Source organism: Canis lupus, chromosome 31, assembly GCF_048164855.1.
Source record: "Canis lupus baileyi chromosome 31, mCanLup2.hap1, whole genome shotgun sequence".
NCBI classification, from domain to species: domain Eukaryota; kingdom Metazoa; phylum Chordata; class Mammalia; order Carnivora; family Canidae; genus Canis; species Canis lupus.
In genome coordinates, this window is record NC_132868.1 from 37,149,718 (window position 1) to 37,164,757 (window position 15,040).

General features: G+C 47.4%; 1 protein-coding gene across 8 annotated transcripts in view; it reads right to left on the reverse strand.

The window, feature by feature from the left end:
- The window catches only part of TNIK (TRAF2 and NCK interacting kinase), a 376,555-nt gene that overhangs the window by 103,914 nt on the left and 257,601 nt on the right, over positions 1-15,040 (reverse strand). For all 8 annotated transcript variants that reach the window (XM_072808063.1, XM_072808061.1, XM_072808062.1 and 5 more), the window contains 2 exons: positions 12,758-12,888; positions 1,474-1,528 (listed from right to left, as the gene is read on the reverse strand). In XM_072808063.1, coding sequence (XP_072664164.1) covers positions 1,474-1,528; positions 12,758-12,888 — 186 coding nt within the window. The remainder of the gene's footprint in view (positions 1-1,473; positions 1,529-12,757; positions 12,889-15,040) is intronic.

Consider the following 15,040-nt stretch of genomic DNA (forward strand, 5'->3'; position numbering starts at 1 on the left):
CCAACCATCGGGGTATCTTTTCCTTTGTGCCCAGAATAAGAATATATTCTCCCCAAAAGCTGAAGGATTCTGTGGGTAGAAGTTTATTTTCGACCCCGTCTCCTGCTTATCAAGAATGACAATGTGAGAGTCATACTTCAGGCTGCGATATCTGATTTTCCTGATTCATAAAGGCCTCTCAGCATCGCCAAAGGAGGGGAATTTTGTCCCAACAGCCCGATCACGCTGCAGAGGACGCCTCCCAACGCTACGGTGAGAACTGCAAGGACCACGGCAACGTGAAGACCAGCAGTTGTGAGCAAAACCACCAATCATGCGCCGAAGGGGACGGCTTTGGTTCAGGCCGTCCGCAGAGCAGACACCAAGGTGGCAGTGACGAAGAGGAGGCTCTGCCGGGGGGATCCTGCCTGAAAGGAGGTGGGGGGCAGGCCAGCCAGGCTGTCCCATCGCTCTGCAAGGTTGACCGGAGTGAAGGCGAGAGGTGGCCCTCGGAGGCAGCTGTGCACTAGCAGGTCCTGCGGCCTGAGGACCCCAAGCCGAGGACTAAAGAGTGAGGTCTGCCTACGAAGGCATCCTGTGGTTTCGAGAAACAGGTCTGCCGTGTGTCCCTGCCATGCAGGGCACAAGGGCACTGAGTCGGGGTGGCGGGGTCGGGGGGCCTGGGGGACCCTGGGTGAGCCAGGCTTCCTGCAGGGGAGTCTGGGGGCACAGGCTTGTGGCCGGGGGAGGCACCCCTAAGCCCCAGCTCTCCAGAGCTCAAGCCCTTTCCGGGGTCCCCCGGGGAGCCCTGGCCTCTCAGCACAACCCAAACTCTAAACATCGGCGTCGGATGAGGACCCAGGGCCGCGGAGGCCGTGACTCGTGCATGGAGAGTGGGTTCTGAACTCCGGTTACGCGGGCGTTTACTGGCGCTGTGGGTCGGGCCGCTTCTGGGTTAGGTCAAGAGTGGCTGAAGAACAAGTGACACCCGGAATCTGGGAAGCACACCAGAGTCCCCACGTGCTTTTTGCCTTTTCTTTCCTTTTTTCCCCTCTAAGCTCAAGATCCTGACTGCGCTCCCAAATCAATGGATTCCTGGTTGATGGAAGTGGACTTCGCTTTCCATGCACGCCAGCCGCACCCCCACGGGCTCTGCGCAGCCAAAGGAAAGCTCCTGCGGCGCCTGGCAAGGAAGGCCCAGTCCCCTGCAGGGAGCAGCCCGGCTGCAGGTCCCACCCGGTCCCCTGCAGGGAGCAGCCTAGCAGCAGGTCCCACCCGATCCCCTGCAGGGAGCAGCCCAGCAGCAGGTCCCACTTGGTCTCTGCCAGGGAGCAGCCCAGCTGCAGGTCCCACCCGGTCCCTTGCAGGGAGCAGCCTGGCTGCAGGTCCCACCCGGTCCCCTGCAGGGAGCAGCCTGGCAGCAGGTCCCACCCCCACCCAGTTCCCTGCAGGGAGCAGCCCAGCAGTAGGTCCCGCCAGGGGGAAGGTACTTACGGGGAGCGCCCTCTGCCATCTCGATCGCGGTGATTCCCAGAGACCACAGGTCACTCTGAAAGACATGCACACACGCGTCAGTGCGGGCAACCTGCTGCAGCTGCTAAGTGCTCCAGAAGGGCCTGTAGGAAACCCATTCCCTTAGCAACCGATTTCACCCACGAAGCTTTAAAAAAAGCAAGGAGAGCCTTTTATTTTAATTTTTAAAAAATTTTTTTTCTTTTTACTTCTCATGGAGAGCATCCTTCGTGGTATTGTCTCATACACAGTGGCTTTTCGGAAAATATGGGGAACATGCATCTCACGTTTTAACAATGAATGTACAGCTGAAAGGAATCTGTTGATCGGACCATGTGCAATTGGTATTTTTCGACAGTTTTTAACACCTTTATTCAGGTATGATGTTTCCTTTTTTTTTTTTTAAATATTTTATTTATTTATTCATGAGAGAGAGAGAGAGAGGCAGAGACACAGGCAGAGGGAGAGGCAGGCTCCCTGCAGGGAGCCCGACGTGGGACTCGATCCCCAGACTCGGGGTCACGCTGTTCAGGTAGGATTATCATTAATTAACTGCCCCTGTTTCAAGGGTATCCCTTGAGAAGTCCTGACGTGTACGCGGCCCGTGGAAGCATCCTCACAACCAGCAGTGTAAAGAGATGCAGCACCCCCAAACGGTTGTGCTTGCTCCTCCGTCGCCTCTCCCCCCGCCCCAGTCCCTGTTCCGAGGCACCCCCCAATCTGCCTCCGTAGTGACACTACGGATTGCTTTGCGTCTTTTGAAGTTTTCTGTAGATTCAGTCATTCCGTGTCCTTGGCTACCACAGGGGATGACAGTCCAGGCCCGCTGCCGTGTGTAGCAGCACCTCATCCTTTTTATTGCCGAGTGTGGGCCCCTCTTGTGGATACACACTCGCCACACTCTGCTCATCCATTCACCTGTGGATGGACATTGGGAGTGTTCCCAGTCGGAGCCACTGCAAATAAAGCTGCTACCGACGCTCACGTGCAAGCCTTTGTGCGCACAAATGCTTTTATTTCTTTTGTGTAATGGCTGGATCGCAGAGTGGGTGGTGAGTGGTTGAGTGGGTTGTTCTGACCCACAAAAACAGCAATTTCACGTGGTCTGAGCAAATAAGATGAGGACAGGGCAAGCTCTGTCCACCACCTGGGTGGTGGCATTCGCTGATATATCTCCAGAGCCTAGGACGGAGCCAGGCCCAGAGGTCAGTGCTGGATATGTTTGTTGAATGAGTGAACAATATCTTCTATCTTGCAAGTAGACATCCCGTAAAAGAGAGAGCCGGTACCCTTGTATTCTTTCTTATGTTCTTGTCAGAATTTTCTAGACTCATGTCTTTACCCCCTGCCTGTGCAATCTCTGCCTGCACCAGCATGCTTCTCCTCCACCGTGTGCATGGCTCAGCTGTCCCTAAGTACTGCACAGGAGGGAGCAAAGTAGAAGGGGGACACCAGGTTAGGAAACCCCAGAAGGGATGCTTGCTGCTTCACGGTCCCAGCAGCTTGGTAAGAACACACAACGTGAAACAGGATTCAACTCGAGGAAGACTCTCATCCTCCTCTCATTTTCAATATATCCTGCACTTTGTGTGTTATTCCAAATTCCCTCCTGTCACCTCACTCGGATTGACAGAGATCAAAGTTAAGTTTCCTTGCTATTCCCATCAAACAAATGTCAAGGTCACAAGACAGGAGATACACCTGGAAAAGGGACTATGAAGTCCATGCCAAGCCATTACCCAGAGCTAGACTTCTCGGTGTGCCGCGAGTGACAGCCAGCCCTGCTCAGTATTTGGACGGAGGCTCACACGCACACGGAGGTCGTCTAGCCTCTTGCCTGAAGTGTAATCTACTTTAGAGCAGGTGCGTGGGACACACACTAACCCCATTCTAGGACCAAGGTGGGGGGATTCTTTTAATTCATGAGCCCATCAATCTGTTCGTGTGTTACAAGCTCTCAGATGACCTTGTGACAATAACACACCTGCACAATACCACTGTTCTCAGAGTCCAACTCACTTCTCTGCATAGGACACAACTCAGGAAGGCCTTTCCCTTTGTTCTATTTCAAGACGTTATTCAAAGTTGTCATCACACACACACACACACACACACACACACACACACACACGCAGTTTGCAGAGCCCAGCAAGTGACTAGGTTTGCCTGCAGGCGCCTGGCCTCGCTCAGCGAGGCTCCTCTGGAGCTAATGGGGAAGGCCCAGTCCACTATTACCAACGGCTCAGGAGCACTAACTGGTAAAACTGAAAAGCACAGCAACCCCGTACCTGGGGCTTCACGGTGGATTAACAGGGACAATCATTTGAGAACATGGCAAAAAAACACTGAGTCACTCACTGTGCAGGAGGCTTTAAACAGGAAGCCCAGCAAGAATAGTCTGGAAATGGCGGGTTGTGCTATTTCGGTAAGATTTCAACATCTCTAGGACTTGGGGGCTCTACATTTTCCCTATTTGCCCAGAAATCGAGTGTTTCTGTAATGTGAAATGGGGTGCAAATAAATATAAAGGGGGTTGCCAGGCTCTGTGTCCCTAAGGGCCATGGCAGGGTCAGGTGTAAGTGGCCTTCAACTCCCGGGGGTTTGAGCTGGTCTGAAAGCCAACTGAAGGCCTCTGAAAGGAAATGATGGGGTGAGAGGGGCTCCGGGCCCGTCCTCGGATGGGGAAGCAGCAGCTCTGAAAATCCAGGCAAGCTCCGCCTCCGAGGCCTTGCCTTAGCTCTTCCCTCTGCCCGCAGCAACTCCCCCAGTCCTGTGCTGGCTGACACCCCCTGCCCAGGAGGCCTTTGTTCACACGCCCTGTTCCCAGGGAGGCTCACTGCATTGTCCCCCGGTGCGGCCAGACCCTGTCCCCTTGTCCACGTGTGGCCTCCGGAGAACGAATCCCCTCTAACACCTGCGTAAGTTACTACTCGTCAGGGGCTCCTACTGTTTGCTGCTGCTGTTTGTGTCCCCTGCCCCCCCCACACACAGTAGAACATAAGGTCCCCAAGGGCAGGGAGGGATCTTTGCCCTGCTCACTGGTATGTCCCAAGTACCGAAAGCAGCACCTAGACACAGTAGGCACCTAGGAAAGAACTGTTGAGTGAATAAACGAATGGAAGATGCTTGGGGGAAAGGAGCAAAACTGCATCCTAAGATTGCTGGACTCCTTGTAGGGCATCTCCAACCTTCCACACACACGGGGAAACGACTTAGGCAAGACCACAGCACAGCTCAGCACCAGGCTTGGAGCAGAGCTGGGCCTCCCGCTCTCTGAACTGTCGTCCCAACATAAAAACCCGAGGAGTCATCTTTTAGGTAAAATTTAGTCCCGCAGGCCTGGCGCCGAGCACACTCTTGGGCATGCAGTGAGCTCGGGAACATGAATTTCCTCCCTCTCCGTTGTCAGGTGGGACTGCGCGTGCCGGCCCAGGTTTCCCTGGCCCTGCTAGTGGCAGATGTGGTTTGCTGGCTGACCCAACAGGCATCTCAGTCCTCATTCCCTTGCTGCCTCTACCTCGGAGCACAGGGACGCTAAGCGTGTTCGTCCAGACTCCCCTGCAGCCAAGGATGGCGGGTAAGGACGTGACGTAGTTCTGGCCAATAAGACCCGGGCAAACATCTTCTGGAAGCTTCGGGGAAAGCTTTTGTTTTTCCCGACACGAGTGACAAATACAGCTGATGTCGTGACAACCCTTTCCCACTTCTTATTGCCTTGAATAAAAGCATCAGATCCAGAGTCGCAGCATCCAGCTCGTCAACCATGAGGCTGTACGTCAACAAATTCACTGTGACAGGCTAGAATGGCAGGGCCCGGGGGTTTGAGTCCACCAGGGAGCCGCTACACCAACTCCGGGCGGCCTGCCTCTAGCCTCCGGAGGACGTAGGGGACCGGGGTACGGCCCAGAGCGTTCCTTAGCAGGACACGTATACAGCAATAGCGTGAGGGAGCGCAGCCGGCCAGTAGGCAAATGGAGGGGTCCCAGTTACGAGGTGGTCCTGGCTTTGCCCCACAGGCAGCAGGAAAAGCCAGCGAGGAGACGCTTCTTTTATTCAGTACACATGATCTCAGGTCTCCTCTTAGGCAGCTCCCCACCCCCCACCCCCCAAAAAAACCAAACCAGCCCCATTCAAACCAAAGTCACACCATCCCAAGGCCTGTACAACCTCTCACGGTCAGGCCAGAAATTGTACCTTCTTTAAGCCCTCATTTGATACCATCATTAGGGTCTTTCTTTTCTTTTCTCTCTTCCTTCCTTCCTTCCTTCCTTTTTTCTTTCTTTCTTTCTTTCTTTCTTTCTTTCTTTCTTTCTTTCTTTCTTTCTTTCTTTTCCTTCCTTCCTTTCTCTTTCTTTTTCTTTCTTTCTCTCTCTTTCTTTCTTTCTTTCTTTCTTTCTTTCTTTCTTTCTTTCTTTCTTCTTTCTTTCTCTTTCTCCTTCCTTCCTTCCTTCCTTCCTTCCTTCCTTCCTTCCTTCCTTCCTTCCTTTCCTTCCTCCTTCCCTTCCCTTCCCTTCCCTTCATCCTTTCCCTTCCCTTCATCCTTTCCCTTCCCTTCCCTTCCCTTCCCTTCCCTTCCCTTCCCTTCCCTTCCCTTCCCTTCCCTTCCCTTCCCTTCCCTTTCTTTTCCTTCTCTTCTTTTCCAAAAGGAACATTTCTATTCCTGGCCATATATACCCAGAGCTGCTTGTAAGCTACGCTTAACTGCCCGTGCTAGACAGCAATAAACGTCCTTGACGGGACTTGTTTTAAGCCTTTGGATACATTAGCAAGTCCCAAAGACACTTCAGAACTTAAATACGAGAGAAAATGTTCCAATTACAACTGGCAAGACAGATCACAGGAGATGAGAGAGGGAAGAGGGAGGAACAAGATGGGGAGAGAGTCGGGGAGAGATAAGTTTCCTTCGTGGCCGTGGTGTGACTCATTTTGGCAGGAGCTGGGTAATTCATTATTCCGGAGGCGCTGTGCAGCCTGACCTGTGGCATGATTAATAGCCCCGTCCTGTGTGCATTACAAACAGAACAGAGACAAATTCTAGCGCCTCTGAGAAGGCAGAGGCAAGCACGCGACTTCTGGCCGGTGGGGGGTCAGCTGGCACGCAGGCGGCCCCAAACGCCGCAAATGAACACTCCTTTTGGGGCTGGGCTGCCCATTGCGTGAAGAAAAGGACGCTGGCAGATGGCTGAGCCAATCACACAAGGAAAGAGAGGGCTGCTGTGGTGCAGGAAAGAGCCCATGCTAGACAGACAGACCTACATCTGACTCTGAGCTTTGCCACCACCAGCTTGGTGGCCTGGAGCAAGCTGCTCAACGTCTCTGTGCCCACTTGCTCGCCTCTAATGTGAAGAGAACACCTATCTTGCAGGGTTAACACCATAACTCAATAAGGTGATGTATGCACAGGGCTTCATGCGAGGCAGTGCAAATCGTGGGTATTGCACACACACACCAGAGCCGTTACCTCCGAGTGGCTCCTGAGTCAGGGACGCTGGCCGGGAGCTCTGGCACTTACAGCACTCAGAGAAGTAAGTCCCTGAGATGATGCAGGAGGCCTACAGGAGGCAGAAGGGCATGTCCTGCCCCCTCCAGCCTCCAGGTCCCCCTTTCCCTGGCAGAGCCTAGTAAGGAGCCGGATGGACAGGCACAGGTGGGGGGAGCTGGGTGCCGGCCCCATCATCCCCAAGCAGAGGGCAGACCTGAAAGACAGCAGCTCCATAACAGGCACGGCCCGCACCACGACTCGTGGACCAGGCCACAGTCTTCTCCTGTGACTTCTCATTACTCTCTTTGTGGGACTGGTCTTGCCAGAGAAAGGAAATTGTATTTGTTGTGTGCATGCCCTAAGGGAAGGATCTGAACCTAGAGGTAGAAGTTATGGAGATGCAGATTCCGACTCAACGTAAGCGGACAACTAAAGGTGGGTAAGACAAACAGGAGGTTTGACTCATATGATGTTGCTGGCTTTTTTAGGTTAAAAAAAAAAGAAGGCCTCAATAGCAGTGCCTTCCTATGACACACAAACACAAATATTAACCATCCAACCACTTTATTCTGATGCAACCTGGTAATACATGATTTGTTATCCCCATTCTATAGAGGCTTAAGAAGGCTTAAATAACTTCCCTAGGTGATAGAGCAAAGAGGAGGAGGCAAAGTCTACATTTTACACCAGTAAAATGCACTTATGTCATACACTTATACTCTACATTATATATAATCAGACACGGGGGCGAGTCACCTGGGGTCACGGAGGATGTTCGAGCACAGGTAGTGATTAATAATTCCGTTTCCCACCCTAAACAAACTGAGTGCAGGAATCTTCAGCGCCGTGTTCATCTACATGTGTTATGTGAGCCAAGGGAGAAGGTTAGAGTACCTTTATCATTCAGCTGGGGACCAGCAAGGGGGTGGAGGGGGTGCTCTGTGTCTCACTGAGGACACTTACACATGTAGATGGGAACGTAGAGCCACAAGGAATACATTTAATAGCAATTTCAGCTTCTCACTGGTGGTAATAACAGGCTATCGGTGTCATCTGTCCCCCCTTCGGAATAAGGGTGGGGCCTTCGCTGGACTCTCAATACACAGAGGCCCGGTGTCCTTTGAGAACGTAAGCCTCACTCTGCAACCTGAATCTTGTCCTTTCACATCACACCCTGCGTGGATCTTGGTGCGGCCCAACGAGTCAAGATTTCTCCTTCCACCCTGCCTCAAGAGAGCCAGTCACCTGTAACACAGGAGCCCGAGTACTCGCTCTACAGCCAGACCCTGGAGGAGACGCCCGTGGCTGCAAATGAACCACAGCTCCTGCGCGGAAAGTCTCATAAGCAGAGGTGAGGGGAATGATACACAACATGAGCACAGGTCGGGCCAGAGGATGGGGGGATGTGGTGGGGGGCCGAGGGGCTATGCCATTTTACTGGAGTTCTCTAACTTTACTAATTTAATATAAAAGCAAGGACAGTTTATGGAGGGGTGTATGTGTGGGTGTGTGGGGGGTAGGGACAGGACAGAAAAATACATAAAATAAAATATAAAGAAAAATATAAAAATACATAAAAAAAATTTAAGCTTTCCATTCCCATGTCCTATGTCATATATCCACCCACGGGCCAGGGGCGAGTGAGACAGCTCTCCACTCCCGTGTCCTATGTCATATATCCACCCACAGGGCAGGGATGACTGAGACAGCTCTCCCCTCCCATGTCATAGGTCATATATCCACCCACGGGGCAGGGGCGAGTGAGACTATATCATGTGCACTATCCCGTGAGCTGCTCTTTGCATCTAAGGCTCTATCTTGGGGTCTGTCCACCTTCAGCACGCCCGCCGCCCCACGGCTGAATAGCTGCGTAGTATTCCACTGGACAGATAGATGCTCCTTGGCCTTATTCCACCCGTGTCCTACTGCTGCAAATTTGGCTGCAGAGAACCTTCATTAGTGAGTAATTCTGTGAAAGCAATAGATACACAGGACTGTAAAATACTTGACAACTCCCTTCCAACTGAAATGAAATTCAAATTTCAAAAATAACAATTTAAACAGCTTAGGAATTCTGAGCGGTTTTATTAATTTTAAATCTCTTGAATGCTTATTATGAAATGAGAAAGCTCCCACTATTGCCCCACATACTTATCAGGGAAATGAAACCTTTCCTTTTGCTTGAAGTGTTTTGACAGAATTTCTGAAAACAAGAAAGGAAGGGCCTCTAGGGGAAAGTGAACACACCAGGCATACGAGCTGCTGGTGCTCCTCCTTAGGATAAAGGGTTATTTTCAATCCGTTACTTTCTATGCCTGGGAGATTCCAGACAAAACCAGACTGCACTGAAAAGCAGGAACTCTTCAGACTACTTTCCTACAGTAGAGGCCTTTCTTTTATTGAATTAGAGTAGTTTTTAGAAAAATCTATAGCAGTCTTTAAAGATATTTTAAACAGTAGATAGCTCAAGATATCTCAAAAGGTAGCTGGTAATAAATAATAAATTAAACAGTAAAACACAACTATATTCTTCTCTTACTTTGGTCTTGATTTTAAAGGAGGGGCTTCCGTGAAATCTAACAGAGCCTGGTGGCTTTCAACTCCTCTTTTATGGCAAACATTCCCCCTAGATGGGAAGTATCTAGAACACACGAGAGCCCAAATGTTGACCTGGGTTTCTGAGGCTGGGATACACAGCTGGGTCAGATGGACCGCGGACCCATGGTACCAAACGCCTGAAGTCGGATGCTGTTGGAGAAGAATTTTCTATGTGGAAAACTGCATGTACAGATGCAACTTGCCTCAGTCTCTACACGTGGTGAGCTTTTAATAAATATGTGCTGAGTGAATGAAGAGATGGTTTTGAAAGGCAACATATTGTCAAGTTGTCTCCTGGTGACAGACCACATTCCTAAGAATGGTGAACAGAAAAATGGATAAAAGCTGGTGCCAAGAAAGAAGTAGAAAGATTATATTTCCAGAATCGTTGCCTCTCTGGTCCACTGTAAAGGTGTGAAGTGGTTGACATAAATCTTCAAAGAACACTCAAACTTTCCTATCTGCCCAGGCTTCCTAACTCACCCTTTCGTCGTGCCCCTTCTTGTACTGGTGACAATGACCAGTGAGAGGCTCACAGTCTTGCCAAGGCTTCTTCTTCCTCTTGTGCCATCTGCACCCATAACAATCCCGATAAATTAGTTCTCACTAAGGTCTCAATGACTACCATAGCGAACCTGTTCTCTCAGCAGGATTCCTTATTTTTTAATAAAAGACACAGAAATTAATCTTTGGCTTATTAATGTCTCAGGATACTTTTATAGTCACATAGACCTTCCAGTATCTCTGAAATCACCTTGTGCAGCACGATGCCCCCCATCGTACCAGGCTTTGTCCACACCTAGAATTACGCAGTGGGCTCAAAATTCTTTTACCGACCCCAAACAATAGTCCTTAGACTTAATGGGAGGAAAGACGACCAAGATACCAGTTTCACTCTAAGCTTTGGTTTTGCTAGAAGGAGGTCCTCTTCTGTATTATCGAGAACAACTAAGTCATGGGGATTTATTTTATGTCACAGAAAATAAGTCCCATATATAGTACAGCCACTCAAACTCGTTAAGAGGCTAACCCAAGGGTAAAAGTTGGAAACACCCTGATTCTCCATGGTACGTTATAAAGCAGTAAAAAATATCTGTGGCCCCGAGCAGACTAGTTGACACTTGCTAAGTATAACTATTGTTTGAAGAATTGCTTATGGCCAATTATGATACACTTCCCTGGTCTGGGACATATATTTTGTAGTGGCTCCTCTGAAGGGATCTGCCAATTGAATTATTTAAATGTGCTTATCATTAGCAGTTTAAATAAATGACATTTATTTTGGCGAGAGATTAATTTTTAACTTGGCAGCTGTTTTCAGACAGATTGTTGTCAGGTTATTACACTGACTAACTTTGAGAGAAGGAAGACATTTACAGGAGATTATTTTGGTTTTAGACTTTCAGCTTGTGTTTCTCCAAAGAGGCAAATAAGTCTGTCAATGCCCTGAGATACTGGGTCCCGAAGACATTGCAATGTTTGCATCTTTGTGACCTGATTTCAATAATAACCCCACATGTGGAGAACTAAAAATGTTCTTTAAAACAGGAATTCTTCAAATATGCTCTTCAGAAGCTGTTTTGTGGCTAAGTTGGAGATTTATATAGGAGTACATCATAGAGGAGCAGGGTAATATATTGGTAATATTCTGAAAAGAGCATAGGAAGATGAGAGTTCAACTTTCAACTCTGAGAAGCCCAGTGACTTGATGTGCACTTGCAAAGGCCTCCAGCCTCCATTTCCCTGTAAGAGGAGGGCACACGGAAGTGACCAGTAAGGTCCTTTAGTGAAAAGTCTAGAGCACCTGGGTGGCTCAGTGGTTGAGCGTCTGCCTTGGGCTCAGGGTGTGATCCCGGGGTCCTGGGATCGAGTCCCACATTGAGCTCCCCACAGGGAGCCTGCTTCTCCCTCTGCCTGTATCTCTGCCTCTCTCTGTGTCTCTTATGAATAAATAAATAAATAAATAAATAAGTAAATAAATAAATAAATCTTAAAAAAAAAAAAAAGAAAAGTCCATGCACCTGTGAAATCAGCTTGAGTAGTATCAGATTTTGTCCACTGTTGTGCTGGGGTCTACACAAACACCAAGCATTATCTCTTCATCTTTTGCACCAAAAACTCACAGTTTCTACATCCTATTTGCCTCTAATTTTATGATGTCTCAACTTTCAGCCACAATTCATGACAATACTATCAGCTGACATTGCAGCTATCAGCGGGATAGTAACCCCAAATCATGCTTGACCATTGGCTAGGAGAATGGAAAAGAGGGGGGCTTTCTGGAGAAGGGGACAACTGTCACCATCTACTTAAACATTGCTTTGAATTTATTAGCAAATTGCCAGTTGATGATGCAAAGTGACAAGGCACCAATCACATTTCAATAAACAGCATGACAGGCCACAGAAATACCATGAAGTAGCTACCAATACCCCGTTTTGTTCTCTCTCATTGAAAAGAAACTTCAATAATTAAACTTTGAGCAATGGAGAAATGAAGATGTCTATTCTTTTTAAAGATTTTATTTATTTGAGAGAAAGGGAGAGAGAGACAGAGCACCAGCAGGATGAGGAGCAGAGGGAGAAGCAGAACATCCGTTCTCATCCCCAATGAGACTCAATCCCAGGACCCCGGGATCATGACCTGAAGCCAAGGCAGGTGCTCTACCGACCGAGCCACCTGGGAGCCCCGATGAAGTCTATTTTTAATCAGAAAAAGATGACCCAAGACAACAAATTGGCATCTTTTAACCTAAAAAGCTCTCAGAATATATCTATATGCTTTGTCAAACCTCTAACCTATAATCGTAATAGATATTTGTTGCCTATTTTTAAGTTTTTATTTAAATTCCAGTTAACATACAACGTAATATTAGTCTTGAGTGTACAATACAGTGACTTAACACTTCCATAAGAAATCTATTTTCCAATAAGAAACGAAAGGAAGTTCAAGAGAATATAGAAAATGGTTTTAACATCTTTTACAAACAGGCAATCAGATATAACGGGTGAACGCGTGAAAAAGATTCTAACACTTGAGTGTCTTATTATTTTAAATTCAAATAATGCTTTTCAGTTCTCCCTTTGGATTACATAAATCCAGGCCCAAAGGTACGTGAGAATTTTCCCACTGCAAGACTCGGGGCGGGACATGAGGCACAGTTCTGAAACAATGAAGAAGTCATACCTTGAAATCGTATGTGGCATCTGGGTTTTCGTCACAGGCAATGACTTCTGGAGCCATCCAGTAAGGGGTCCCGATGAAGGTATTTCTCCTGCCCACTGTTCGATCCAGCTGGGCACTGACGCCAAAGTCCACTATTTAAGAGAAGACAAATGAATAAAGTCTATGATCCTTACGTGGTGATAAGACGAATGCTCATTTTTTTAATGTGGCAAAATAAACATGCCACAAAATTTACAATTTTAATCATTTGTAAATGTACGGTTCTGTGCCATGAAGAACATTCACATTGTTGTGCAACCATCACCGCCCTCTGACTCCAGAACTTTTTCATCTTCCCAAACTGAAACTCTGCACTCATTTAAACAATAACTCCCCATTCTCCCCTCTCCCCAGCCCCTGGCAAGCACTGTTCTACTTTTTGTCTCTAAAAATCTGGACTACTACAGGTACCTCATATAAGCGGTACCGTACAGTACTTGTCTTTGTGTGACTGGCTTGTCTCAATTAGCATAGTGTCCTCAAGGTTTGTCCTTGTCAGAGCATGGGTTAGAATTTCCTAACTTTTAAGGCTCAGTAATACTCCATCGTATGCAGGCACCACGTTGCATTTATCCATCCACCTGCAGATGGGCAATTTGGGTTGCTTCTCCCTTTTAGCTATTGTGAATGTCTATTTTTATCTACTTTTATTTATTTTTTTGCACAGAGATATTCACAGCAGCTTTATTTTCAACAGCCCCTAGTTGGAAACAATCCAGGTGTCCTTCACTAGGTAAATGGTTAAAGAAATGGCAGTGGTGTAGCCCGGTGTAGTATCAGGGAATACTACGCAGCAATAAAAAGGAGCAAACTGGTATGCATAATAATCTAGATAATTCTGTAGATGTTTATACTGGGGGGGGAGCCAATTCCAGAAGGCTACATACTGTATGATTGCATTCATACAACCACATCCTTTTAACTGTTGTGAACGTCTATTTTTAAAGCACATGAATATATGAAATGTGTACTGAGGAGGAAAGCACGTAACGCTGTATTTGGTTAAACCAAAGGTCTGTAGGGACAAAAACAGATGTTAAATAACAGGCAAGCTTGTTTGCCATAAGAGATAATACTTAGGGGGATACAAAGAAAGTGTTTAAGAGCCAGGTTTCTGCAGTCAGAGTGCCTAAGTTTGCAACCCATCTCTGCCACTTACGAGTGATGTGACCTAGGGCTAGCAGATCAGGATTTAAGCTCCAGTTTCCAAACTTATAAAATGAGGCTGATGATATTTACATAGGGTTGCTGTGATATAAAAATGCTGTGTATAGGGCCTGACATAATCTCTCAACAAGGGACTGTTAATGGGTGATGGGTGAATATTCTGAGGATAGAGTACTTAGCCAGTCCATGGAAGATATGTGTATATACATATACACAGGTGTGTGCACACACACCCGCCTTCCCAACTAATGTATATTTTTGTTTTAAAAGGGAATATTCATGGGATGAAAGTTTAGACCCAATGCTAAGAAAAACATGGAAATTATATATTTTAACGAAAAGGCACGAACAAATGTTTGAGATATAAACGTAGGGCGTATTTCGATCTCTTTGAAAATAAACAATCATATGGGCAATAACTCCTTTCTAGATGACAAACTGCACATCCTACAGATAGCTGTCAATTCATCCTCTGACTCATAGACACCAAGGGGGTGGAGCTTGTGCAGCATGTGGATTCTCTACCCTATGTGGACAATCCCAGATTGGTGGGAGGAAGCACCAGGGAAAAGGGTTCCCTCACTGATAACTCAGGCAAACAGAAGTAGGATAACCTGCATGCATGCAAAGTAGAATACTGTACGCCCGTTATGCACAGGTGCCCCAGGTAACAACGAAGTTGATGTAAATATAGCTTAAAACATATGGGAATATAGCAGGAATTCGTTATTCTAAATATGTCTAACTGCGGATATTTTTCAATTAAAAAATGGGTCATCACTGTTCTGTGATAGCGACAGCAAAGTAGACAAATGGTAAGATTTAGGAAGCCGTTTCAAGGTCATTTACTTCTAATCTGAAAGGTTTTTGCTTTAAAAAAACACTCAATTACTTCTATAAATTGATTAAGCAAATGGTTCCTCCAATTCATTCCTCAAGCACTTTTTAAAAATGTTTTGAAATAGACAAATAAATATTTTCCTTTTCATTCCTTAGTACAGTGACCTCCAAATTCAGTGACAATTTACATTCATTAAAAACAAAACAGGGCAGTCCAGGGGGCTCAGCGGTTTAGCG